The 25394-nt window shown below is 47.9% G+C and overlaps 1 protein-coding gene across 1 annotated transcript in view; it reads left to right on the top strand.

Annotated features, from left to right (window-relative positions):
* Nucleotides 1-25394, top strand: part of CCDC180 (coiled-coil domain containing 180) — an 85752-nt gene that overhangs the window by 56246 nt on the left and 4112 nt on the right. The window contains 16 exon segments of the mRNA XM_025359439.1: nt 132-307; nt 1924-2104; nt 3241-3387; nt 7473-7617; nt 7796-7912; nt 10535-10633; nt 12868-12987; nt 14617-14789; nt 15086-15209; nt 15211-15338; nt 16957-17034; nt 18568-18634; nt 19452-19593; nt 22786-22946; nt 23508-23645; nt 24136-24247. Of these exon segments, the coding sequence (XP_025215224.1) occupies nt 132-307; nt 1924-2104; nt 3241-3387; nt 7473-7617; nt 7796-7912; nt 10535-10633; nt 12868-12987; nt 14617-14789; nt 15086-15209; nt 15211-15338; nt 16957-17034; nt 18568-18634; nt 19452-19593; nt 22786-22946; nt 23508-23645; nt 24136-24247 (2108 nt within the window).

Here is a 25394-nt window from a genome sequence, read left to right as displayed (position 1 = left end):
AAATGCAATGTAGCTGGGAAATGAAATGAGGGAAAGGAGTGAAGCGGGGAAGCCCTTTGGGCTCCATATGGAAAGACCTCTCATAGGACATGATTGCTGGCAGGGCTGACTCTGGCTGGTCTCTCCCTCAGACTTCGAGCTGGCTTCTTCGAGCACCTCGAGAAGTGGTTTGACCAGTGTTCCCTCAACACCCGGGTCACCGTGGCCACCAAAGTCAATGAGCTGGATTCAGAACTGGAGCTGCATCTGCACCTGCACCAGCCAAGAGCCCAGCAGATTGAAAAAGACATCCACAACGTCAGGGCAGGTACAGATACTGCCTGGGAATGTCTGCCGTGCCCCCAGCCCCTCCTTCAATGTCTGCTCCACTGTGGCTCCATGTCCATTAGCTGTCCCAGTTTGTACCATGCAACGTTTAGCATGTTCTCATCACACCATGGAAGATGCGCACGAGGGTTCACATCTCCGAGGCTTGCAGAGAAAGGTGGTACTCAGAATCCCCCTGCGAGATTTTTTTCTCATTTCCATTTTTTTCCAAGAGGCTGTTAGAGTTGAAAACAGAGTGTTGTACTGTTTTAGCTCTTGAATGTCAGATCTCCTCATACACCTGTCAGATACACACCTGCATAGTGGGTATTCTAGAGGCAAGCCCATAGCTCAGGAATTAGAGCTCTCAGTTTCAACTCCTGTGACTGTGCGACCCTGTACAGGTTACCTGACCTCTCTGATCCCTCTCTCACCTGCAGAAGGGGTTGATGGAGACGTTAAGGAGGTGGTAATAAACCCTTTTTAAATGGTATAGTAAGGAATCATGAGCACCTGGTACAAGATACAGCCTCCAAAAGTGATAGCCATTATTTCTACTTTATCATTTATCATACTTAAAAATACATGCATTTCACACCTACGTGGTGGGCTCTGTTAATGTGGCGGGGAGCGGGGGGGATGTTTTCAGTAGGATTCTTCAATGACTGTTGGTTTTTCACCCAAATGATACCCCAGCTCCTTCAAAGCCCTTTAGAGCTATCAGAGAGCCCCGTCACTAACCCACACAAACTCCTATTCCTGGAGCGGGGAAGGAGTTGTGCAAGCTGACAACTGGCCTTGAATCCCAGTGCTTGCGGGCTCAGGCAACTTGTGTGGCATTTGGAACCTCATTGTTCTCATCTGGAAAATGTGTGTGCTAAATGCACTGAGGAATAAAAAGGATTCTACATGCACTGAGTAGAAGCTCCCTGAAGGCTGGCTCCCTTTCGTTCCCAGGCCACCTGAGCCAATACACAGTGTGGAAAACAAGGCGAGAGAAGCGAAGTCCTAGCATCTCACCAGTCATTTTGGCAGAGCTGGGACCACAGCACTTCCACCACTTCAGATGATAGTGGGGTCAGATGGGAGGTGGTCAGGGTTGGGGGCTCTAGGGACTCTCTGCTCACCTAAAGGCCTATGATGGATCCCTGGAAGCCCAGTCCTTGTTCTTGCCACTCCACCTTGGAAGACAGTTGGAATTCAGGCTCACTGGACATAAGTATCTGCTGATGTTAAGGAGCAAACCCAGACTGCTCAGTGCTGTACTTGTTGTTACCCTCCCCCAGACCCTCTCACCTAGATCTCAGCCCTCCCCAGCACCCCCTGCCCATCCTGCCTGCTACTCGGCTGCTCCCCAGACTCTCCATCTTCCTGGCTGTGTTCCCTCTGCTCCGGGCAGGGTGTCTCCACCAACAGGAGCTCCCTGCTCATGGCCAGGCCTCGTCTCCAGCCCAAGCCCTGATGAAGGCAACAGGGGCAGGACAAGGGGCCTTGACCTGAATTGTTCCTGTTCTGCAGCTGGCCCGGGAGAGGCAGCAGACGGGCCTTGTTCCAGGAAGGCAACATGCTGAGGTAAGTCGGGTCCCAGGGACCCCAGCTCTCTTAATGCTTTTTCAGCGGAGCTCTTACTTCATCAAGAGCGGTTGGACAGCCACTGTGCTGGGGTGACCGAGACGCTGAAGAAGGAGCGGCTGATGTTCTGCCAGTTCCAAGAAGAGCAAAACGTGAGGAGCAAAAACTTCCGCCTCAAGATCTATGACATGGAGCACATCTTCTTGAATGCTACCAGAAGCCAAAAGTACGGGCTCCTGGGAGTCTCCACCCCAGTCATGTGGCTCTGGAATCTCAGTTTGGCTGGTCCTTTCAAAGGAGCCCCACTCCCTGTAGACACAAGAGCAGAAGGCACCTCCAGAGCCTTCTTTCGAGTTAAACTCTTCAAGAGAGTCAAGTCAAACTCTGTGTGGAATATTGCGTGGGAGGGCAGGGAGTGAGCAGCCAGAGAGCAAAGAATACACACAGGCAGCATGCAAGGGTGCAAACCAAGTACTATGAAATATCAGTGGTGGGGAAGACCACTTTCCCTCAGGAAAAATCAGGGAGGGCTTCCTGCAGGAGGCAGCATTGAATATGAACTCAGAAGAGCCCTGAATGGAGAAAGATGGGAGAGGGTTGCGTTCCACAATCACTGAAAGAGCACTGGCTCAGCTCAGTGTAGGAGTGTGCTCAGGGCAGAGCAAGGGGCTCCAGAGAGGCCATTTGGGATATGAGATGGAGGCCTCAGGCAGGTCCCAGGGACTGGCAAGTGTCTACGCAGCCATCAGGCACATGAGGGACAGCTGGTTCTGGTGGACTTGGTTGTAAAGAGGACACTCTCAGGGCACTCTTTTAGGGGATCATGGGTGCAGGAGCCACCTTGCTGGGGGTCAGACACAGCCCACTGGAGCAGAGACAAAGATCCAGTAGGATCTTCTGGGATTCTTTCACCAATTTGATTGCAAGGGTCAGAGAGAGAAGGATGCCCTCTGATCCAGCACACCCAGAGTGTGTCCTACAGACACTGGAATTTTGAACTTCCTTCTACTGCCCCCTTTGCTACCCAGAGAAGCTGGGCAGCTGGGCACAGCTTGTGGAGCCCAAATAGACTCCCAGGATGTCCTCCTTTCAGGCCCAGGCCACTACCCTTCCCTCTCATGCCCCCCAAACTGGTCACCCATCAGCGCTGTGTCCCCAGGAAGGTCACCTATCACCACCTTCCCCTCCCATGTCTTCAGGATGCTCACCATCACCACCTGTCCCTCCTGTGTCCCCAAGCTGGTCATCATTACCACCTGCCCCTCCCACATCCCCTAGGCTGATCACCATCACCACCTGCCTCTCCCTTGTCCCCCAGGGTTGTCCCCCATCACTGTCCTGTTCCTCCTCTGTCTCCCACAGGCTGGTCATTCTCAGCAACACACTGCACCAGGAGTTGCTTAGCTATGTTGATGTCACCCAGGTGTCCCTGCGCAGCTTCCGGCAGTACTTGGAGGAGAGTTTGGGCAAACTCCGCTACTCAAATATTGAGTTCATCAAACACTGCAGGTGGGAGCCAGTGTCCAGGGCCTGTTCAGGCCACCTGAGTTTCTCTATTGGGATGTGGTCTTGTTTCCCCCTTAATTTTTAGTTTTAACAAAATATACATAACATCAAACTTAACTCTTAACCATTTTTAGGTGCACAGATCAGTGGCATTAAGGATATCCTGGTCGTTGTGCTACCATCACCACCATTGGTCACCAGAACTTTTTCATCTTCCCAAACTGAAACTCTGTACCATTAAACAAGAACTCCCCATTCCTCCCTCCCCACAGCCCCTGGCAACTACCACCCTACTTTCTGTTTCTATGAATTTGAAACCTCTAGCTACTTCATATAAGTGGAATCATATATTTGTCCTTTTCTTGTCTGGCTCATTTCATTTAGCATATTGTCTTCAAGGTTCATCCATGTATCATGTGTCATGTATCACAAAATCATGTGTCATCCATGTATCATGGTTCATCCATGTATCATGTATCATGTGTCACAAAATCATTCCTTTTTAAGGCTGAATAATGTTCCATTGTGTGTATAGATCACATTTTGTTTACCCATTCACCTTTGATGGGCATTTGGGTTGGTTCCATCTTTTGGCTATTGTGAATAATGGTGGTAGGAACATTGGTGTACAAATACCTGTTGAAGGTCCTGGGTTTAATTATTTTGGTTATTTCCTAGAAGTGGAATTGCTGGATTAAACAGTAATTCTATGTTTAACTTTGAGAGGAACCCTCGTACTATTTCCACAGCAGCTGCGCCATATTCATTCTCACCAGCAATGCACAAGGGTTCCAATTTCTCTACATTATCACCAACGCTTGTTACTTTCTGGTGTTTTTTGTTTTTTATAATAGACCTGTTAATGGGTGTGAGGTGTTTCTACGTTGTGGTTTTGATTTGCATTTCCCTGACAATTAATGATGTTAACCTTTCCATGTGTTTATTGGCCATTCTTTCCCCTTATTTTTACCCCTGCAATCTGAATCCTGGATGAAAGTAATCCTAGATTTAGTCTTTGACATTTTTGAAAGGCTATATTTATTTTTTAAGGCTTATGCTATTTTAAAAATCACAAATCTTTTAATCATTACAGCATAATCAAACACAGATTGTATATAAAGCACAAAGTGGAAGCCCTCCAAAAATATATTTTCTATGTGCCTGTACTTATGTATACATGAGCAAAACATTATTAGTTTTGTACAGAAATGGAATACTAGTACACACACTGACCCACAGCCCCCCACTACCACCATCACCAAATCATGGTGATGTAGGGAGTAAAGGAACTTTCTTTCCACCCCTGAAGTTTCAACAATTTGAGCCAATAAAACAAGGCCAGGCACAGTGGTTCACGCCTGTAATCCCAGCATTTTGGGATTCCGAGGCGGGTGGATCACCTGAGGTCAGGAGTTCGAGACCGGTCTTGCCAACATGGAGAAACCCCGTCTCTACTGAAAATACAACAATTAGCTGGGCGTGGCGGCAGGCGCCTATAATCCCAGCTACTTGGGAGGCTGAGGTAGGAGAATTGCTTGAACCTGGGAGGCGGAGGTTGCTGTGAGCTGAGATCGCACCACTGCACTCCAGACTGGGAGACAGAGTGAGACTTCATCTCAAAACAACAACAACATCAACAACAAACAAACAAACAATAAAACAATAAAGACGATAAACAGATTAATGGGAAAAAGACACACCAATTTATTAACGTGCAAGTGTCACACAAAGTTTGAAACTCAAACAAAGGCCAAGTGGTTGAATCTTAAATATCCTCTTCAAAGGAGAGTGAGAAATGGGAGATGTAGGAAATTTTAGTGGAAGGGTAAATGATGTTTAGGGGAGATTAATGGACCCAAAGAACAGACAATAGCCTGGGACCAATTCTGTATGGGCTCTGGGTGTGGTGTCAACTCCAGTCTTCCTTCCTACAACTATGCATCAGTTTCTCCTGGTTGATGAGTTATCTGGGGAAGGGATTCACAACAGTTGAGTATCTTCTGGAGGATCCAGCCTTTAGGTAGATAGGTGAACTTTAGAGAAAGCTCTTCCCTGCGTTTGCTGCTCCCCAAGTACTCTCAGTTTTAAGTTCAAATTTTTGGTATCATTTTCTGAGCCCCAACAGTGGGCACCTTCCGTGTCAGTATCTACAAAGCTTGCATTTGTTTTAAATATTAAGATTTTTCTGATTATAAAAATAGAATTTTTAAAGAAAATTTGGAAAGTAGCAAAAACTAGAACTATAATTTGACATGTTAATCATCTCTACCTTGCCTATCTCTGCATCCATCTTGCATATTTTAGCTTCATTCTAGCTAATTTCTTTGTATTATTTTTCCTAGTCACTGATTCACTCTGTGACTGTGTTGAACCTCCTGCAAATCTGTTCATTGAGTTTTCAATTTTAATTATTATAGCTTCCATTTGTAGATACATACATATATGTGTGTATATATGTGTGTATATACATATATATATATATATATATATGTTTTGTTTTGTTTTGTTTTTTTTGAGACAGAGTCTTACTCTCTCACCCAGACTGGAGTACACTGGCACAGTCCCCACTCACTGCAACCTCCACCTCCTGGGTTCAAGTGATTGTCCTGCCTCAGCATCCCGAGTAGCTGGGACTACAGGCGTGTGCCACGATGCCCAGCTAATTTTTGTATTTTTAGTAGAGACAGGATTTCACCATAGTGGCCAGGCTGGTCTTGAATGCCTGACCTCAAGTGATGCACCTGCCTCTGCCTCCCAAAGTGCTGAGATTACAGGTGTAAGCCACCACTCTCTGCCCATTTATAATTATATTTGATACTTTTTCAAAACTGCCTGCTCCTTGTTCATATTTTGAAGCTTACTTTTTATTCCTTTAAACATCTTAAGCCTCGTTATTTTATAGTCTATATCTGATATTTCTAATATCTGAGGGTTTGGGGGAGGTCAGTTTCTGTTCTCTATTGTTTCACTGTTTTTCATGCATGGTATCTTGTATCTTGATTCCTTATCAATTTTTTAAGCTATGAGTCACTCATTTTCCTTGGGACTTTATCTGTGGCATTCTTTGAGGCCTGGACTGGGCATTGCATTCCTTCAGAGAGAATCCTTATTTGTTTCTGCTGGGTAGCCAAGGAGCACTACCTACCCAGGACCAATTAGAATTCTCTGCTTGAGGTTTTTTGGGTCACTCCAGAGAACATGAATTCATTTTGTAAATGTATGTGAAGTCTAGTTTGTGTGATTAATTTTCAGGGGAGAGAGATCTTTTCTGTCCTCTTTGCCCTTGGATCTAGACAGGTGAGAGTCCTGGTATCTGGTGGATTCGTTCCTTCCTCAGTCTTATAATGCAAGGGTTGTCCTCTGGATCCAGCTCTAGGCTATCCCTTCACCTGTGCAGTCATCAAGACTGAAACTCCAAGGCTCTGGTGCAAAGTCTTGGCTTCTGGTGCTGCCCACATCCCAAGCTCCCTTCTAGTGTCACTTCATCTGGAATTTTTTATTTTATTTTATTTTATTGAGGTAGAATCTTACTCTGTCAGCCAGGCTGGAGTGCAGTGGCACAATCTCGGCTCACTGCAACTTCTCCCTCCTAGGCTCAAGAAATCCTTCCACCTCAGCCTCCCAAGTAGCTGGAATCACAGGCACATGCCACCACACCTGGCTAATTTTTTTACTTTTTGTAGAGACAGGGTCATGCTATGTTGCCCAGGCTAATCTTGAACTCCTGGCCTCAAGTGATTTTCCTGCCTCAGTCTCCCAAAATTCTGGCAATACAGACATGAGCCACCACGCCTGGCAAGTTTATGTGGAATTCTTACCTTTACACAGTTCCAAGAAAGCTATTTTTATTTTGAATTTTGTTTCAGTTGGGTCTGTTAGGGTCTCCAACCTGATGAACTGACAAAAATGGAAATTCTGCACCATTTATGAATCCTACTCCTGTCCTTAAGCTATCTGCATTCATTTTCCCACATCTGGAACTCTAACCGGAAGCCTAGATTAAAAGTGTGTGTCAGCCACAGTATTTGGGATAGATCAGAACTCTCAGGTCTGATCCGTGGCTTTTATTTCTCTCTGATTATTTTCAGATTGTTTTCAGAGGGAGGCAACTTTTCTCCTAAAGAAATCAATTCACTGTGTCACCGACTGGAGAAGGAAGCTGCCCGGATAGAGTTGGTTGACAGTGTCATCATGCTCAACATGGAGAAGATGGAGAACGAGTACCTGGACCAGGTGGGGCCCCCAGCCAGGCCCCAGGCCAACCGGTTCCACAGTATCCCTTGCTCAACTCCCTCTGAAGGGAGGGCTAAGCCCTCCATCCAGCCATTCACTGGGCCTGTCCCCCTCCTCTTTCAGAGTCCAAAAGGTCCAGATTAAGCCCCTGTCCTTTACCCTTTATCTCTCTGTGCAGGCCAATGATGTCATCAACAAGTTTGAAAGCAAATTCCATAACCTGTCTGTGGACCTTATTTTCATAGAGAAAATCCAGCGGTTGCTGACGAATCTGCAAGTGCACATCAAGTGCCAGGTAGGATAGGTTCATTCTTCATCAAGGATCTTTATCACACACACCTGCACACCAGGCACTGTCCCCAGTGCTGGAAGGCCAGTGTAGTCTCTGTCCTGTGCGTGGGACTTGCTCTCCAGCCAGGAAGACAGAAACAATCTTTTTTTTTTTTTTTTGAGACAGGGTCTTGCTTTGTCACCCAGACTGGAGTGCAGTCGCGTGAACACAGCTCACTGTAGCCTCAACTTCCTGGGCTCAAGCAATCCTCCAACCTCAGTCCCACAAGTAGCTGGGACTACAGGCACATGCCACCATGCCCAGCTAATTTTTTCTATTTTTTGTAGAGATGGAGTCTTCCTATGTTGCCCAGGCTGGTCTTGAATTCCTGGGCTCAAGCGATCCTCCTGCCTCAACCTCCCGAAGTGTTGGGATTACAGACATGAGCCACTGTGCCTGGCCAAAAATGAAATCTTAATAACCACTAACGTTTACTAGTTATTGAGCACCATTCATCCTGCTGAGCAACTTGCTTTGATTAGCTGTGTTAGTCCTCACAAGAACTATAGGAGGCAAGTACTGTTTTTATCCCCATTTTAGAGAGAAACTGAGGCAGCATTTTAGTGACTTAGGTAGGAATACAGAGCTCTTAAAGGGTAAAGTCAAAATGTGAACCCGGGTTTGACCGACACCAGAGCTTACGGCCTTAACCACAAACAGGCCACGCGTGCAACAGAAGGAGAAGGTGGCTGCGTGGGGATTGAGGGGCCAGAGAACTTAACCTGGGCTAAGAAAGTGGGGCTTCCAGAGGCTTGAGGGAGAAGTAGGAACCAGCCAGGTAGGCGGTGAGGAGTGAAGCGTTCTGGAGAGATGCTGGAGAAAGTCCAGGGGGCTGGAGCCCAGGACTGCAAGAGTGCGAGGGAGAGAGTAGGGAGCTCTGTGGTTGGAGAGCACCAGTGGGGAGGCAGTGGGGGCCTGGGAAGGGTTCAGGTGGGGCTGCGTGCTCGGGGCTAAACTTGGAGGGTGGGGGTCCTGGCTGCTGACCACAGAAAGGCTGGAGGTGGGTAGGAGTGAGGCAGAAGTGCGAGGCTGAGGGAGAGAGAATCATGGCCTGGGCACAATGTCCGCAGGGACACATTTTGATTCCAGAGCTGAGTGGAAGTGGGATGGGAGGGACTTGGGGTACACTGGAAATGAAGGGCCTGGGTTATCGGCATAGGTCAATGCCCATTCAGGGAACAATGTTTGAGGACCCACTAGGGCTAGGACAAGCGGAGGTGAGGAGGACAGCCTTGTCTTTTGGGAGTGGCAAGTACAGTTTGATAAAAGAAGGGTTTGCTGGCATCCCAGGCTCTGAGATAGGGACTCCAGACCCAGCTTCCTGCCCCTTTCACCCCAAGAAGCATTTAATTCATCCATCTGTGAAATGGGAATCATAAAAGCAATTCCTAATATTATGGCAGCGATAAAGGAGCTGATATGTGCTAAACTCATGACATAGTCCCTGGAGCACAGTGAATCCTTAATAAAGGCAGGCTCTGGTGGAGGTCCCAGATGAACCTCTCAGGACCGGCTTCCAGTCATTCCAGAAGGAGCAGGAGGCAGCTGCAGGCAGCAGAGCCCACGGCTCCAGGGCATGTCACCACACTCTTGTTTGAGGAGCATATTCCTAATGGGCCTCCAGCTGGTGCTGGCACTGATTCTTTTTTCTGAGTTGATATTTGGGGACTGTTCATGGTGTACAGGGGTTGCATTTCAAAATATCTAACACCTGTGATAAACAAAATACATGTCCATCATGGACAATACTGGGAATATAGAACAAATACAAAACAGAGAGTAAACCATAATTCTGCCACACAGCATAACCCCTGTTTAAGATTTCAATTTATTTTTTAAGCTTTTTTTCTATACATGAAAAGATGGGGATATGCCAAAATTGGCTGCTTGCTATCTATACCAGTTTTATAAGCTGTATAATATTTTAATATTCCGCAAAGACACTATTTTGATGGCGTCTCTGTCATGGATGTGTTGACATTTTACTTAAGCATTCCTTTCTGGAGGAACATTTGGTGAATTTCGCTTCTTGTTATGAAAGGTGATGCTGTGAGAAGTGCACTAGCCAGGACGGTCTGACCACATCCTTAGGACGCCTCCCGGAAGCCACAGTCCTGGGTCAGAGCATGACTTTTCTGTGGCTCTCTAAGCTTTCCAGGGAGTTTTTCGAGCCTTGGCCCTGCACTGCTGGAGCAGAGCCTGTGCACTTGCCAGGACAATCTGACTGCATCCTTAGGGCGCCTCCTGGAAGCCACAGTCCTGGGTCAGAGCATGACCTTTCTGTGGCTCTCGAAGCTTTCCAGGGAGTCTCTCTACAGTCTTGGCCCTGCACTGCTAAAGCAGAGCCTGCCCTCCCAACTCCCTCACCACACTCTGGGGTGCCAATTTTGCTTGACGCTTACTTGAGAGAGGAAAAAAAGTCTTTGTAATTTGTATCAATCTAGTGTCTGGTAAAGCTGCATATTTTCCCCTGATTTCATTTTTTTCCGTGCTTAATCAGTTTCTCAGATGGTATGTTTCACAGAACATTTCCCAGATCACAATATGTATTCTAGAAACAAAATCTCGGAACCTCTGGTTTTCTAGGTGGCAAAATCCAATTCACAAACAAATGGATTAAATTTCTCTCTGCAACAGCTTCAGAACAAGATAAAAACTTGTCAAGAGTCCAGGGGAGAGAAAACCGTAAGTGTTCAATAGATTCTGCGTGTGAATAATAAAGATATATCATGCTAGAATCATAAATATGAAATAAACTTATATGTGTGTGTAGGATTTCTCCAGCGCAAGGTGGGATGGGGGGATATCTCTGAGCCTTCCTACTTAACCCCTGTTTCATGGAATGAAGAAAGGAACAGAAGAGAAAGCAGCCACTGTTCTCCACCCCCAGCCCCTCCCAGGCAAGCATGGAGCAGTGTCTAGAGTTGGGGGAGGCCTGAGTCTGCCTTCTTCTGACCTCACTCCCTTGGGATGTCACCAGGTGTCCCTTGCTATAAGGAGAACTCAGTCCCAGAAGTATAACAGAAGCAGGGCCCTGCCCCCTGAACAACCACTTTTTGTTTGACTTTCCACTTTTTTTTTTTTTGAGATGAAGTCTCACTCTGTCACCCAGGCTGTAGTGCAGTGGCGCAGTCTCAGCTCACTGCAACCTCTGTCTCCCGGGTTCAAGTGATTCTCCTGCCTCAGTATCCCAAGTAGCTGGGACTACAGGCACCCACCACCATGCCCGGCTAATTTTTGTATTTTTAGTAGAGACAGGGTTTCACCATATTGGCCAGGCTGGTCTCAAAACTCCTGACCGCAATTGATCCGCCCACATCAGCCTCCCAAAGTGCTGGGATTTCAGGTGTGAGCCACCGCACCCGGCCTCACTTGCTTCTTTTGATCATAGCACAGAAACTGGTTTTCTCTGTTTAAAGTATGAATTGAAGCAGAGTTTGCGAGGAGTGTGGTTCCAAGCATCTGCCTGGCCCTGATCCTCAGAGCAGGTCTCTGGATGTCTACGTGCCTGTTTTTCTGCCATGAGTGCCCGACTGTGTCCCCGAGTCTGCACAGTGAAGGACAGTGCACCCTTCAATGACAGGGGACATCGGGAGTTCTCTTCCTGGATCTACGGGTTCAACTCCGGGCAAATGACTTAAAGTTGCTCAACTCGATCCTCCCTGGCCTGTCGCCCAGGCCACACCAGGGAACCTTTCCTTAACAGCCCAACCAGGTGCTCCCAGAACCAGACACCCCAGCCTGAAGGCTCTGCAGTGGGAAGCTTTCTCTTCACCATTCTCTGTCTTCTCTACCATTTCAGTGACTCAGAGTTGCAGTTGTATTATTAGCACTGAGAGGACATTTTTCTGTCTTTATTGCTTTTTCTTATATAGTATATTGCATGACTCTTGAAAGAAACGTAAACACCCACAAAGCATAGTTTGCAGAATAAATGTCCCTCTCGCTATTCTCATTTTGCACAGAGGCACTCTAAACCCTGTTATGTATATGCATGCACTTGTTTCCACACATCCACTGAGATTACTTGCCCTGCAGTGCAGATGTGCAGAGCAAAGGTGGCTCCTATATTTTGCCTGTGACTTGCCTGATGTCCCTTATGAGCCCTCTAATGGGAAGCAGGGGGAAGATGAGGTTAATCAGCTGTAACTCTTCAACAGGCTCTTTAAGGCAGCTCCACCTCTCCAGAACAGAAAGATCCAGTCTCTCACATCCTCACCTCCCAACCCCTGCTCTGTCCTCTCCTGTTAGGGTGTTAGGTGGGTGCCAGGGGCTTGCCCAGCCTCCCAGCCAGGTGAGGAGCATGTGGGCATGGGTGTGCGGGCATTCCTGTGTTGACGGAGGAGGCTGGCTGGACAGTCTGCAGAGGGATGATTAGGGGACAAGAGTGTGCCTTGAATGTGTGGCAAGAGGGAAGATCGTCGCAGTCGCATTCCTGCACACCTGTGGGGTGCTGCTCCAAGGGAGTGTTAGACATTGCTATGGAGATAGCCAGATCACTCTCCTACACACTCCTGCATGCCCTTGCCACCTGGGTCAAATGTTTCCTTCTAAACATAGAATGTGAGAGCCAGAGGAGATCCTAGGGAATATTTTGTGTCCCCATCTTATAGATGGGGAGACCAAGCTGAGCAAGTTTAAGTTGTTTGCCCAGAGTTGAACCTGTAGATCCAGGAAGAGAACTCCTGATGTCCCCATCAGTGAAGGGTGTGCTGTCCTTCACTGTGAAGTGAAGGCCGCCTAGCAGAGCCAGCCCAGCCTTCCCCAATCCCCAAGGGCCCTCCCTGCATGTGAGGAGCCTCCATCAAGCCAAGAGGCATCCTCACCAGCCCAGCCCCTGTTCCCGCGCTTCCCACAGAGTCTGCCCACCCTCCTGCGGTCTGCTTCCTTGGGGCTTTCTCCCTCCCTGTTCTCACTAGACAGCGACCACAGAAGAACTCCTCGGCTTCGTCCAAACTTGGAAAGAAAAACTGAGCCAGAGGATTCAGTACCTTAACTGCAGCCTGGACAAGGTGTCCGTGACTGAACTGGTCTTTACAGTAAGGAATGGGATGGGGTGGCAGGAAAGGGTGGGTGAGCTGTTGTCTGGGCTCCCAGGAGACCTGCAGGGCTCAGCAGAGCTGAAGGGAACAGGGGAATCCCAGGCCTCCGCAGGACATCAGGCTTCCTGAGATGCCATGGAAAGATCACAAGCTGTGAAGTCAGAGCTGGATTCGAGTCCCCAGTGGGCCACTTCCTTGCATTGGTCTCGGAGGAGACCCCTCAGCTCCTGGCACTATCTCCCCTGCTCCATCAGGACCCTCACTCACCCTATCCACGGAATCTCAAGCCAGTCCCACCTCTCAGCCTCTTCCTTCCCTCCTGCACCCAGGGGCAGCCCTGGCTTCTCCTCATGGCACCCCCAACACCTCATCCAGACCCCTGCCTCTTGCCTGCCTGATGCCCACATCCTCTCACATCTCCCATGGTCTGTTCCCCGAATATGGCCAGAAGAGGCTGGTCTGACCATGTCACTCCCCCACCCTTGGGGCAAAGTCCAAACCCTTTCACTGGACACACAGCAGCCTCTGTGGCTTGTCCTCCATGCCTCTTCATCCCTCTCACTCTGCCTAAGATGTCACTCCCCACCAAGCCTCCTCTCACCCCCTGGTCTGGGTCGGGGTCTCCTAGCCCATAGTACCTCTCACTTCCCCAACAGCCTGCAGGCCAAACGGTGGAGCCTCCATTTCGGAGGCTGTCTGTCCTGAGACTGCAAGCCTCTATGGGCAGAGCCTGCATCACCCCCACTCCTGCCCACACCTCACAATGGGCTGAGATGCTCAGCCAACTTCCAGGGAAGGGCCCGAGAACCAATGTCTGCAGAGTAGAGCAATGCTAGGCCCTGCTCTCACTGCCAATCCTTAACCAGCCTTCCTTCCATGGGGAGGCCCTTCCCACCATGCAGCCAGCACCAGGCATCCATCTACCTCTGGTGCAATGGGGCTCCAAGGGTCTAGCATGAAGGTATTGAGTGACTAGGAGACCTTGAGTGAAGGTCTCCCAGGACCTTCACTCAAGGGACTGACAGGCCATTGCTAAGATGAGACTCAGAATGAAAGAGAGAACAGCCTAGGTGCTCACCGCGGGCACCAATTCCACACTTTCTCTAGGAGCCTGCTCAAGGGGAGCTGGCCACTCACTCAGCCTGGCATTCATTCCCTCATCCATTTGGTCAAAAACATTGACCAGGCACATCTGCAGGTCTAACTTCAATCTCACAGAAGATACTGGAACTTTTCTTTCACAGCACTGGTCCCAGTTTTGGAGAAGCATTTATTGGTATGAGTGCAAGTTAAATGTCTGTCTTTTCTGACTAAACCACAAACTCTGAGACGGGAGGGGACATGTATGGCCTCCTGGCCCCTGTGTTCCTAGAATACGGGCAGAGGCTTGTGAAGAGCAGGCACCCGGGAAACATCTCTAAAGGCATGAATAAACTGATGAATGAATTAATGGCTCTGTAAGGGAGATCACTTTACAGAGGAGAAAACAGTGGCTCAATGAGGTCAGTCAGTTTGCCTGCAGCCACTCCACTGAGGCAGGGTGGGAGGGAACATGAATTCGACCTGCTGCCTCGCTGGCACCTGGGCCGGTCCTTACACACTCAGACCCTTCTCTCTGGCCTGCAGAATACCATCCTGAAGGACCTGGAGCAAGAGAGTGACATCCTGACATCTTCAGAAGCCCTTGAGGAGGAGGCCAAGTCGGATGTGGTCACCCCTGAGTCCTTCGCCCAGCTGAGCCGCATGGGGAAGCCCCTGATTGAAGACCCAGCTGTGGATGTGATCAGGAAGATCCTGCAGTGAGTGGCCCCAGGGTGCACCTGAGACCCTGCCACCCCTGCCCTGGCCCTGGACCTTCAGGGACCAGCTTTGGGGCCCCACACACTGGGGTTCCCACGTGAGTCCACCCCTGAGAGCCTGTGACCTCAGGCAAAGGGCTTACCCACCCAGAGCGCCAGTTCCTCATCTGAAATGGGGCTCGTGACAGGACTGACTGACGTGGTGCTGAGGACTAACTGGAATGCTGCTCAGAGCCCGGCCTGAGCTGTCCCCATGGTCATCGTAGAAGAGCTCACACCCTTTCCTTTGGTTTCAGACTTCCCAACACAAAATGGCCAACCCACCATTGTGACAAAGATCGGTCCCAGACAGGTAGAGGCACACAGGCCTGTGGGTCTCAGGGCAGCAGTGAGGCGGGGGCTGGTGGTAGTGTGTGGCCCATTCTCACCTCCTGTCCTCTGCTCCTGTCCTGGGCCCTCGTCACCCAAAGGCTTCAAGCGACATCGGTGCCGGCCAGAAAACTCTGGGAAGAAGGCTGTGCCCAGCGCCAGTGGCACCTCTGCAAGCAGGTAGGACACAGGGCAGCCAGAATCGCCCCTTCCCAGTTCATCCTCCCACACAAAGGCAGGAGATGACCTATGGCTTTCCCAGGCTTTACCTGAGAAGGCACCACAGTGCTCACAGCTCTGGGACTCCACAGGGTGCAGTGAGGGGTGAGCTCTGATGCTGGCTTTAGTCAGGCGCCATCCTTGGTTTGCTGGTTGTCCATGATGCTGATGGATCTCAGCCCTGCCACCTTCCACACATGGTCATGGTTAGAAAGACAGGGCAGATGGCTTTCCTGGAGGGACATCACAGAGCAGAAAGAGTTCTGGTCCTTGGCACCCTGCCCACCAAGTCTCAGTGGGGTCGTTAGACTCAAAGTTTACCCCACATGCAGATTTTATGGAAGGTGCATATCAGAAGCCCCGTGGCTGAGTAGACTTGCTAGCTCTTTGTGTCAACCTGGTTGACATGGGTTTGTTCCTGATTTTGAGAAGGCAAGGGGAATCCCTGCTTTGCCTTTACCTCCAGAAGGTCTTTTTGAGCATGCGTGCTGTGTGCAATGAGGAAAGAAACAAAGACCAGCCATATGAGAAGAGCAAAGGCTATTGACTCAGAGTTGACCGCAGCAGGGAGTCAGCCACCATCCAGGGCGTTTCAGCAGAGCTCCCAGGGCAGGCAGAGGAGTGGGAAGCATTACCCTCCTCTCTAGCTGTGTGCTGGTTAGGGGATGCTAGCATGGGGAAGCTGGAGGCTGCCCACCGAAAGCAGGGCATCCCATGTGATTGGTTAGGGGACATATTTGGCTTTCTCTGGTTGACCCAAAGTTGGAAATGAGGACAAAAATTAGGGAAGCTGTCATTTATTAAGTCCTGGCCATTTGGGGCCTACTATTATAGGTGATATTGTAGCTTCCTGGACCATCCCCAGGGTTGACAATCTCACTTCCTGCAAATCTGACTTAGAACAGGCTGACTTCCTGGGTGGTTTCTTGTAGCTAAGGTGGGGCGGCCTCCTGGTTAGGTTGCTGCACATCACGGGACAGAGCTCTGTTTTTTATATGATCCAGCCATGACCTGTTTCCATGTTCAGTCTCTCAGAGGTTACAAAACGAAGTCCATGTCACTAGGGCTGCTAGATAAAAGAGGGTGCCCATCTACACTGGAATTTCAGATCAACACCATCTAATATTTTTAGCATAAGTATGTCCCAAATGCTGCATGTGATACACTAATACTGAAAATTACTGTTTATATGAAATTCAAATTTAAATGGGCGTACTGTATTGTTATGGCTAAATCTAGCAACCCTACCTGTGACTCAATGTTTTTTTCCTTTGGGTCCTCATCACGGGGAAGCAAGAATGCAAATTTCTGGGCCTGAGCACCTCCGCCCCTCGCCCTCTCACAGCAGCTGTGGTTGACTTTCAGCAGTTAAGGTGGTTAAGGTTTCAACCCACGGTAAGGTAGACTCACAGCTGTTAAGAAGGGACACGTCTCAAAAGGCTGGGACCTAGAAATGGGAGTCCGGTTGCCCACGGGCAGGCCCCATGCCTCCAGAAACCCAGGCAGGGATCCTGAAGGCTCAGACCTGCCTTGCGTCTGTCCACGGCCTCCAGACCACCCACCCACCTTTGTCCCACAGCTTCACACGGCACCCCAAGCTCAACAAAATGGAGAGAAAGTACCAGGTGCTTGGGGACAAGCCTCCTCCTGCTGCTGAGTGAGTAACAACACCTTTCCTTTTGACTACATTTAACCTGTTTTGGGTTGGGAGGGGCAGCAAATGTGACTCAGCTGAGGGGAAAAATCAGAAAGGGGAACAGCAGGTCCAAGCAGAGGAGGGGTGAGGGGGGATAGCAAAGGTCAAGGTCAGTTTGTCTCAGCCCATTTCACCTGAATTTGTTGAGAAACATTTTCATCAACATCTTACATTTTCCAAGCTAACAAGCATTCCCTGGTGGTAGGGCAGCAGACCCCGTTCGAGGTCTGAGCTTTTTTTTTTGTACTTTTTTTCAGTACTTTCCCCCATTTCTCTTTTCCGTTATTGTAACTCCAGTGATGAAAACAAAAGCAGTTAAACTTAGTATAGCTTCATTGCAAGCAAACAAGCAAAATTCCAAGTTCAGAAAACGAAAAGCCTTCGAAGAAAGTCAACTTCCACAAAGAAGCTCCCTGTCCCCCGTATTAGAGATCCCCCCAAACAGTGGCCCCCTCTCATCCGCCCTTTCACCCTGGGACCCTCATCTCTGGGGTCATGAACTTTGCAGAGGATGGCTGTGACATCAGGCAGCCCAGGTGTAGCCTCCAGCTGGCAGGTAGACAGTTCCCTTGTCCCACACCCAAGGGCGCTCCTGCACCGTGAATACTTCGGCTCTCTAATTTTTATAGCTCGATGCAGGAGGAGGTTTGGTCCTGCATGAAGTCCTGTTCATTTGATTACTATTTATGAGTAATCATTCTTTCAGCTAATCGAGGCACTGCCCGGTGCAGGCACTGCAGTGGGGCCGGGGATTCTATGGTGAACAAGTACAGACAGGTCCATGTCCTGTGTCAAAAGATAAACTCAAGCACATTAAAATGTTGGTGGGTTTATTTGAACAGTCAGTAATTCATGAATTGGGCAGTGCCAGACCCCAAGCGATTCAGGGAACACCAGGGGGAACCTTTTATAAGGTGTTCATAGAAGGAAGGCAAAGAAAATATTTGTTTGGTTAAAGTGAGAAGTTCCTAGTTGGCTGTTTCTGATTGGTTAAGCTTATATTTCATTTTCCTAGACGATGACCATTCATTCTGAGTTGGGTTTGTTTTCTAGCGAGAAACTCCAGGCACTGGAACCGTTTCGGCCTGATGGCCTCCCGTTTATGATCTTAAACACCTGGTGGCCTTCACAGTCTGCTGGGAGAGATGGAGGTTAATCAGCCAGTCACATAAATCAATCCCAAATCCACCTGATTGGCATGTGTCATAAGGCTGAGGGGGCTTTAATCCAAGATCATTAAAACCAGGTGGTCAGAAATTGCTGCTGAGCTGGGGTCTGAGGAAGGGCGGGAACAAATGCAACCAAGAAGAGAAGAAAGTTAGCTGCTGTTATGGAGTGGAATCAGAGTGTGCAGAGGTCCTGGGGCAGCAGTGAGTAATTTCAAGGAGTGTCATGGCCAAAACAGAGCACTTGGAAAGTTCTGCTTGTTTGGTTTTGTCCATGTTGGTGTGTCTAGACCAGGCCCCTCAGGTATGTGTCTCCTGTGTGTTGCAGGGATTTTAAGGGGATCATCTTGACCCTCCTCTGGGAAAGCAATGAGAACCTGCTGGCGGTTGCAGAGGTGAGGACCACCACCCATGGCCTGTGCCCACCCTGGAAGCCACCCCTACCTTCTGCAGTCTGCTGATCATGGCCACTTGGGGGAAAATGAGGAAGAGAGGATTCCATCCCCGCCATGACCACAGCTCCCCAGCTTCTGTCACCTCCCTATGAGTTTTTTTCCTTCTAGAAACCAAACCTCATTCATTCATCAAATTGATCACCAAACATTTCTTAAGACACCAACTGCATGTCAGGTACTGTGTGTGTCAAGAGGAACAAGCCCACCCTCTGTCCCCAAGGCACCCAGGCCCCGTGGGAAGCTGACAGATGTGGCAGGGACACAGAAGGAGGTGGGGCAGTGGGAGCAGGCACCAGACAAGCTGCCCAGTGCCCTGTTCCCGCACACCCTGCACCGTGGTGTGGGTGAGTTCTCCTTTCTGCCTCCCATGGGTCTGTCTGCCTCCTTCAGGGCAGGGTCCCTGGCTCACGCATCTTTGTGGCCTGCAGCCTATACCCAGCTTGGCACTTCCTTGTAAGCTCCCAACCTGGTCACCAATTTGAGATTCCATTGATTTGGGTCTTGAAGAATAAATAGGATTCTCGCCAGTCACTCAGGAAATAACAAGGGCTGGCCATGGCCCCACTCACTCCAGGTGGGCCCAGGGAGGCAACACGTGCGGACAGGGAAGAAGGAGTGTCTGCCTGTGTCACCTCCACAGGGGAAGCCACGAGCAAAGGCTAGGGAGTGTGGAGGTGAGGGCAGGCTGGTGGATCCCAGGAGCAAGAGCCAGAGTCCCATGGGGTCCTCACGCACACATGGTCACCCTCTCTGGCAGGAGTTCTACCGTAAAGAAAAACGCCCGGTCACCAGGCCTGACTGCATGTATGACACCTTTGACCAGTGCGCCGAGAACATCGGCAAAAAGATCCTGGATTACCAGAGCCAGGCAAATAAGTACCACAACTCCTGCCTCATAGGTGAGTATAGGCAGCAGGTAGGCATGGAGAGCCGGGTAGGGTGCGAAGCCAGTGATGGAGCTCAGCCTTGGCCTTGTGGCCTGGATCCTCCCCTCTAGGGCAGGCAGAGGAGCTTCCCTGTGAAAAGCTGACCTCTTAAAATTAGGTAAAAACAATACCAGATTTTACTGGAGAAATGCAACCACGCAAGAAAAAAGTTGACTTTTCTTGAGAAATATGGTGATTTGTACCTCTAAAAATATTTTGTTTCTTCTACAGATATTTTTGACAGCTTTACTGAGATACTTGCATACCATAAAATTTACCCGCGTAGTATACTCAGTGTGGTTTTTAGTTTATTTACAGTTATGCAGTCACCACTACTATCAGTCTTAGAAACCCCATCTCTCAGCCCCTCCCCAGCCTAAAGCAACCACTAATCTACTTTCTGTCTCTATAGACTTCCTTATTCTTTACTTTTATGAGAATAGAATTGTATAGTATGTAGTCTTTGGGACTGGCTTATCTCATTTTGCATAATATTTCAAGGTTTATGCATGTTGTAGATGGTGCTAGTACTTCATTTCTTTTTATCCATGAATAATATTCCATTGTATGAATCTGTCACACTTTGCTGTGGTCTACTGTGCAGTTTCAGAGGCCCTCTGGGTAGAAGGAGGAGAGTTCAGGGGATACCCAAACCTGGGCCACGACACAGCACTGCCACTTCCCAGCTGTATTACCTTGGCCAAATGATCTCACCTCTTGAGCCTCAGTTTTCTTTCTTTCTTTTTTTTCTTTTTTTAGGGAGAGTCTCACTCTGTTGCCCAGGCTGGAGTGCAGTGGCGTGATCCGCAATCTCGGCTCACTGTAACCTCCATTTCCTGGGTTCAAGAGACTCTCCTGCCCCAGCCTCCTGAGTAGCTGGGACTACGGGCACATGTCACCATACCTGGCCAATTTTTGTATTTTTAGTAAAGATAGGGTTTCACCACATTGACCAGGCTGATCTCGAACTCCTGACCTCCAATGGTCTGCCTGCCTTGGCCTCCCAAAGTGCTGGGATTACAGACATGAGCCACTGCGCCCAGCCAAAGCCTCAGTTTTCTTGTCTGTGGACTGCAGATATTAATAACACCCACCACAGAAGGATTAAGTCCCTCACACAGACTTGGCATGTGCAGGAAATTAAGCAGTGATAGTGTTCATAGCTGTGGTTGTTGAATGACTGGAATTGAAACTGTAGGCATTGTTGTGTTTCTCTAGCTCAGAATTTCCCCCATATGAACTCTGGGGGATCCCATCCTACATGATCGTCCTCAAAACAAGGGTTCCGTGGTCAAATGGGGTTGGAAAATGCTGCAGACTGCATCCCTCTCTGGTAAACTCACAACTAGTGAAGACTTCTATTTCCTGCAGCTTGGCAGGCTAATGGGGGATTCAGTCTCCCACTAAAAACATGTAAAATGCTGCATAAGATATTTTTGTAATAAAATCTTTTAAATGCATTAGAAAGCTATCTGTAAAGTGAGAAACACACAAAAGCCAAAAATTAAGTGAAAATAGAAACTCTGAGTGAAAAATTGAGTAGTAACCCTGGTTATTGCCCTAGGGGCATTTGCTGACTCCCAGGTGAACTTGAGCCTCTATTTTCATGGCCTCTAGGGTATTGGGAACAAGAGACAAATCCACAGACCTCCAAAGTGGGAAGTCTAAAAGGAGCAAGCCACCTAAAGCTGGAACCCAACAGGGCTTCCAGAGTAAGGCAAATGAGACGGAAACCAAGCTCCTCCCTCTGTCCCTCCAGCAATGAGAAGGAAACTGTTTTATCAAAAACCATGGTACTGAGAAATCCAGAACTATATGCCAGTACCTGTGTGGTTTCTAAATTTATGTTTAGATAATTCACACTTATCTAAACATGAATTCAATTTTGCTTTTGTGGCTCATCCAAAAGATCTCAAGCTAATAACTGAGCTTAAAATGATCTTGAGTTTTGGTGTTCAGAAGCTTGTTTGTTGGAGATATAACAAATTCTCTCTAGGAAAACTTACCTTCAGTTCAGGCCTCAAAGGATTCCCACAAATAAAATGCCCAGAATAAGAGCTCACAGTAATAAACAAAGAGCAACAAAATCCCCATAAACACAAGGAAATAAAATGCCTTGAGAAAGAGGCAGCAGGAGACCAGCAAAGACTTCAGATATTATAAGTATTGGACACAGAACATAAAATAATACACTTCTAGTCAAATAAAAGGGGAATTGGAAACATGAATAAGAAGCAAGAGACTATGAAAGTGACCAAGTAGCTATAAAAGAGAATAAAATAGAACTTTTATGAAGGAAAAATTAAGAGTTGAAATTTTAAAACTATGCATGACTTTACTACGAGGTTACATATAGCTGAAAGTAGAGTTGGTGAACTGGAAGACAAATCCAAAGAATTCTGGTTATTACCAGAATATAACACAGAAAGATAAAGAGATGAAAATATGGGAGAGAGGTAAAGAGACGTGAATGAAAGAGCAGGTCTAACATACAGCCATTTGGAGATACAGAGAAAGAAGAAGACCTAGAATCAAGGCAATAGTCAAAATAATGGATGAGAACTTGCCAAAAATGCCAAGAGACACCATGCATTTTAAATGAGATGAGAAGTCTGCAGGGTATATAGGAGAAGCCCTTTGAATTTATTTAAGCCTTTATTTTATTTTATTTTATTTTATTTTATTTTATTTTATTTTAACTTTATTTTATTTTAAAGAGAGGGTCTCACTCTGTGGCCCAGGCTACAGTGTGGTGCAATTATAGTTCACCATAGCCTCAAACTCCTGGGCTCAAGCAATCTTCCCACTTTAGCCTCCTGAGTAGCTGGCATATACCATCATGCCTGGCTAATGTTTAAATTTTTTTTTAGAGACAGGGTCTTGCTATGTTGCCCAAGCTGGTCTTAAACTCCTGGTCTCTAGCAATCCTCCCACCTCAGCCTCCCAAAGTGCTGGGATTACAGGTGTAAGCCACTGCAACTGGCTAACCCTGTATTTTCTATACTGGTTTGACCTCAGGACCCCTTTCAATGGAATAGCTGTTACCACATTGGAGACCAATATTTTGTCTTTGGGAAGCTGCTTTGGGCCTCGTTGTAGAGATCATCTCTGCAACTTGATTCTAATCTGTTCCCTCCCTTGGCCTCTTACCCGCAATTCTGGCAGAATTACGGATCCAGATGAGGAGATTTGAGGAGCTGCTGCCCCAAGTGTGTTGGCTGGTGATGGAGAATTTCAAGGAGCACCACTGGAAAATGTTTTGCACCTCCATAAAGGAGATCAGAGGACAGTTTGAGGGACAGCAGAAGCAGCTGGAGAAAAGAAAGGTGAGGGCCTTAGGATGAGCCCTTCCACTCCAGGACCAGGGAAACTGGGAGTTCAGAAATGGTGGCAGGTTGTGGGAAGGGCCAAGTCCAAGGGAAGAAGGTGAGCTGGGCTTGGGATTTTTGGATGGGGTCTGAGGGACAGGAACCATTGGCAAAATAAGAACTGAGCCAACAGCTTCTACATAGAAGGTGTTCAGTAAACTCCTTGTTGGCTATAGTGGGTGGGTGTGCTGGGTTCCATGGGGCTGTACTCATTGAGATAACAATAATTGTCCACACTGGTCTTTGGAGCTGTGGAACACGGGTGCTACTGATTTCACTGGACTAAAGCTCTGATTGTGCTGGACAGATGCTCAGCCTTTTCTCTTCCAAACCCCTTGAGTCAGCTCCAGCCATGCCCCCCTCTTAACCCCTCTGCCACTCTTCTGCCCACCCATCACCCCCATACACCCAGGTCAGAGGACACATGAGTCTGGCCATAATCATAATTGACAGAAGACATAGGTCAGTGACTTTTGGTGGGTTAACATCACCGCTGAATTCTGGATTGTTTGATTAAAGGACAAAAATGCCCAGAAGCTCCATCTAAATCTTGGACACCCCATACATTTCCAAGAAATGGAGTCTCTACACTTAAGTGAAGACAAAAGGCAGGAAGAGCTGGACAGCATGATTAGGATGAACAGGGAGAAGCTGGAGGTAGGTCAGTGATACTATTGATTCCCCAGTCCAGGCACGCTCCAAAAATAGCTCAATGGACAGCCACTGACAGCACCAGGTGCAGCCCTTTGTTGATATCTTGGCCAAAGCAGGCATGATCGTGGTTAGGTTTTGTAGGTAAAAATGGCCATTATTGGTGTTTTAACTTGTATCCTTTTTGACTTCTAAATTAATTAATTATAAAATTACTAATGATAACTTTTATTTTGTGATCCATGTCTAGTTTTATTTCCTCATCTGTGAATTGTCTGTGTCCCTTGTCCATTTCTGAATCATTTCTTATGTTTAAACCAGATCACGTCTTGGGAGAGGCCTCCTGGCTGAGGGCCAGATGCTGGTTACTTGGACACAGTGGCTATAATGGCTTGGGTCCCCAGATCTCCCTGCAGAGTTCACCCATCCCCTCTTCAGCTGGCCTTGGAGGGATGATCCTCTCCCAGGAGCACTGTTCTCGCCATGTTTTTTCCAGGAATGTACCAGAAGGAATGGCCAGGTTTTCATAACCAACTTGGCCGCCTTCACCGAGAAGTTCCTACTGCAGTTGGATGAGGTGGTCACCATTGACGACGTCCAGGTTGCAAGTAAGAGGCACCACCAGCCTTGTGTCCTGGCCCCAGGGGGCTAGTGAGGGCTAGGTTGGGCAGGGGTCTGCTTTCCCCAACTCTATCAGAGTGAAAACAGGTGATCCATTGAGGGAACTGATTAATTTTTGTTTTCCTTAAAAATAATTTTTTGATTAAAAAGCAAATGCCAGATGGCCCAATGTTTATATATAAAAAATGAAACCCTATTGAGTAAACATTTCCATACTCTTGGGGTTAGGGACAGCTTTTCTAAGTATGACAGGAGAGCTAGAAGCCATAAAGGGAATGGCTGGCTCTTTGTAGCCAAAACAAAAACAGAAACATGTCAATAGATGGAAAGATAAACCACAAACTGGAAAAGTATTCCTCACAACTTATAGATCAGAGAAAGGGTTAATATCCCTATGGTACAAAGAACTCTCACAGGTCAAATTTTTAAAGAGACAAAGGACAAACCCATGCTCTTCAAAAGAGAAGCAGTTCATATGGCTAGTCACTGTAAAAGATGCTCAACTTCACTGATGATGAAAAATGAAAATCTAAATATTATTTAGATATCATTTCTCACCAATAGCCTGGCAAAGTTTTTACATTTGGTAACAACGTAAAAGAATGTCAAGCAACAGAGACTCCGCAGAGGCTCTTGGTAGAGCATACATGGATACCGCTGTCATAGAGAACAATTTGTCAGTGCCTGTCAAAATTCTGAGCGTTTAGACATTTGGCCTAGCATGTCTAATTCTAGGAATTTATCTGAAAGAAATACTTGGACACTTTTTCAAAGGTATATGTTCAAAAATATTCACAGCACTGTTTGAAATGGCAAAGAATTGGAAGCAACACTAACATCGATATACAGAAAATTCAATGGGCCAGGCACAGTGGCCCACACCTGTAGTCCCAGCACTTGAGAGGCTGAGGCGGGTGGATCTCTTGAGCCCAGGAGTTTGAGACAAGCCAGGGCAACATGGCAAAACTGCATCTCTACTAAAAATTTAAAGATTAGCTCGGTGTGGTGGTGTGCACGTGTAGTTCCAGCTCCAGCTCCTGGAGGTGGAGGGCGGTTGGGAGGGTGCTGAGGTGGGAAGATGGCTTAAGTCTGGGAAGTCGAGGCTGCCATGAGCTTTGATCACACCACTGCACT

Source organism: Theropithecus gelada, chromosome 15 (assembly GCF_003255815.1).
Source record: "Theropithecus gelada isolate Dixy chromosome 15, Tgel_1.0, whole genome shotgun sequence".
Classification (NCBI taxonomy): Eukaryota; Metazoa; Chordata; class Mammalia; order Primates; family Cercopithecidae; genus Theropithecus; species Theropithecus gelada.
The sequence above is the reverse complement of the archived record's forward strand: the minus strand, read 5'-3'. Positions and strand labels throughout refer to the sequence as shown.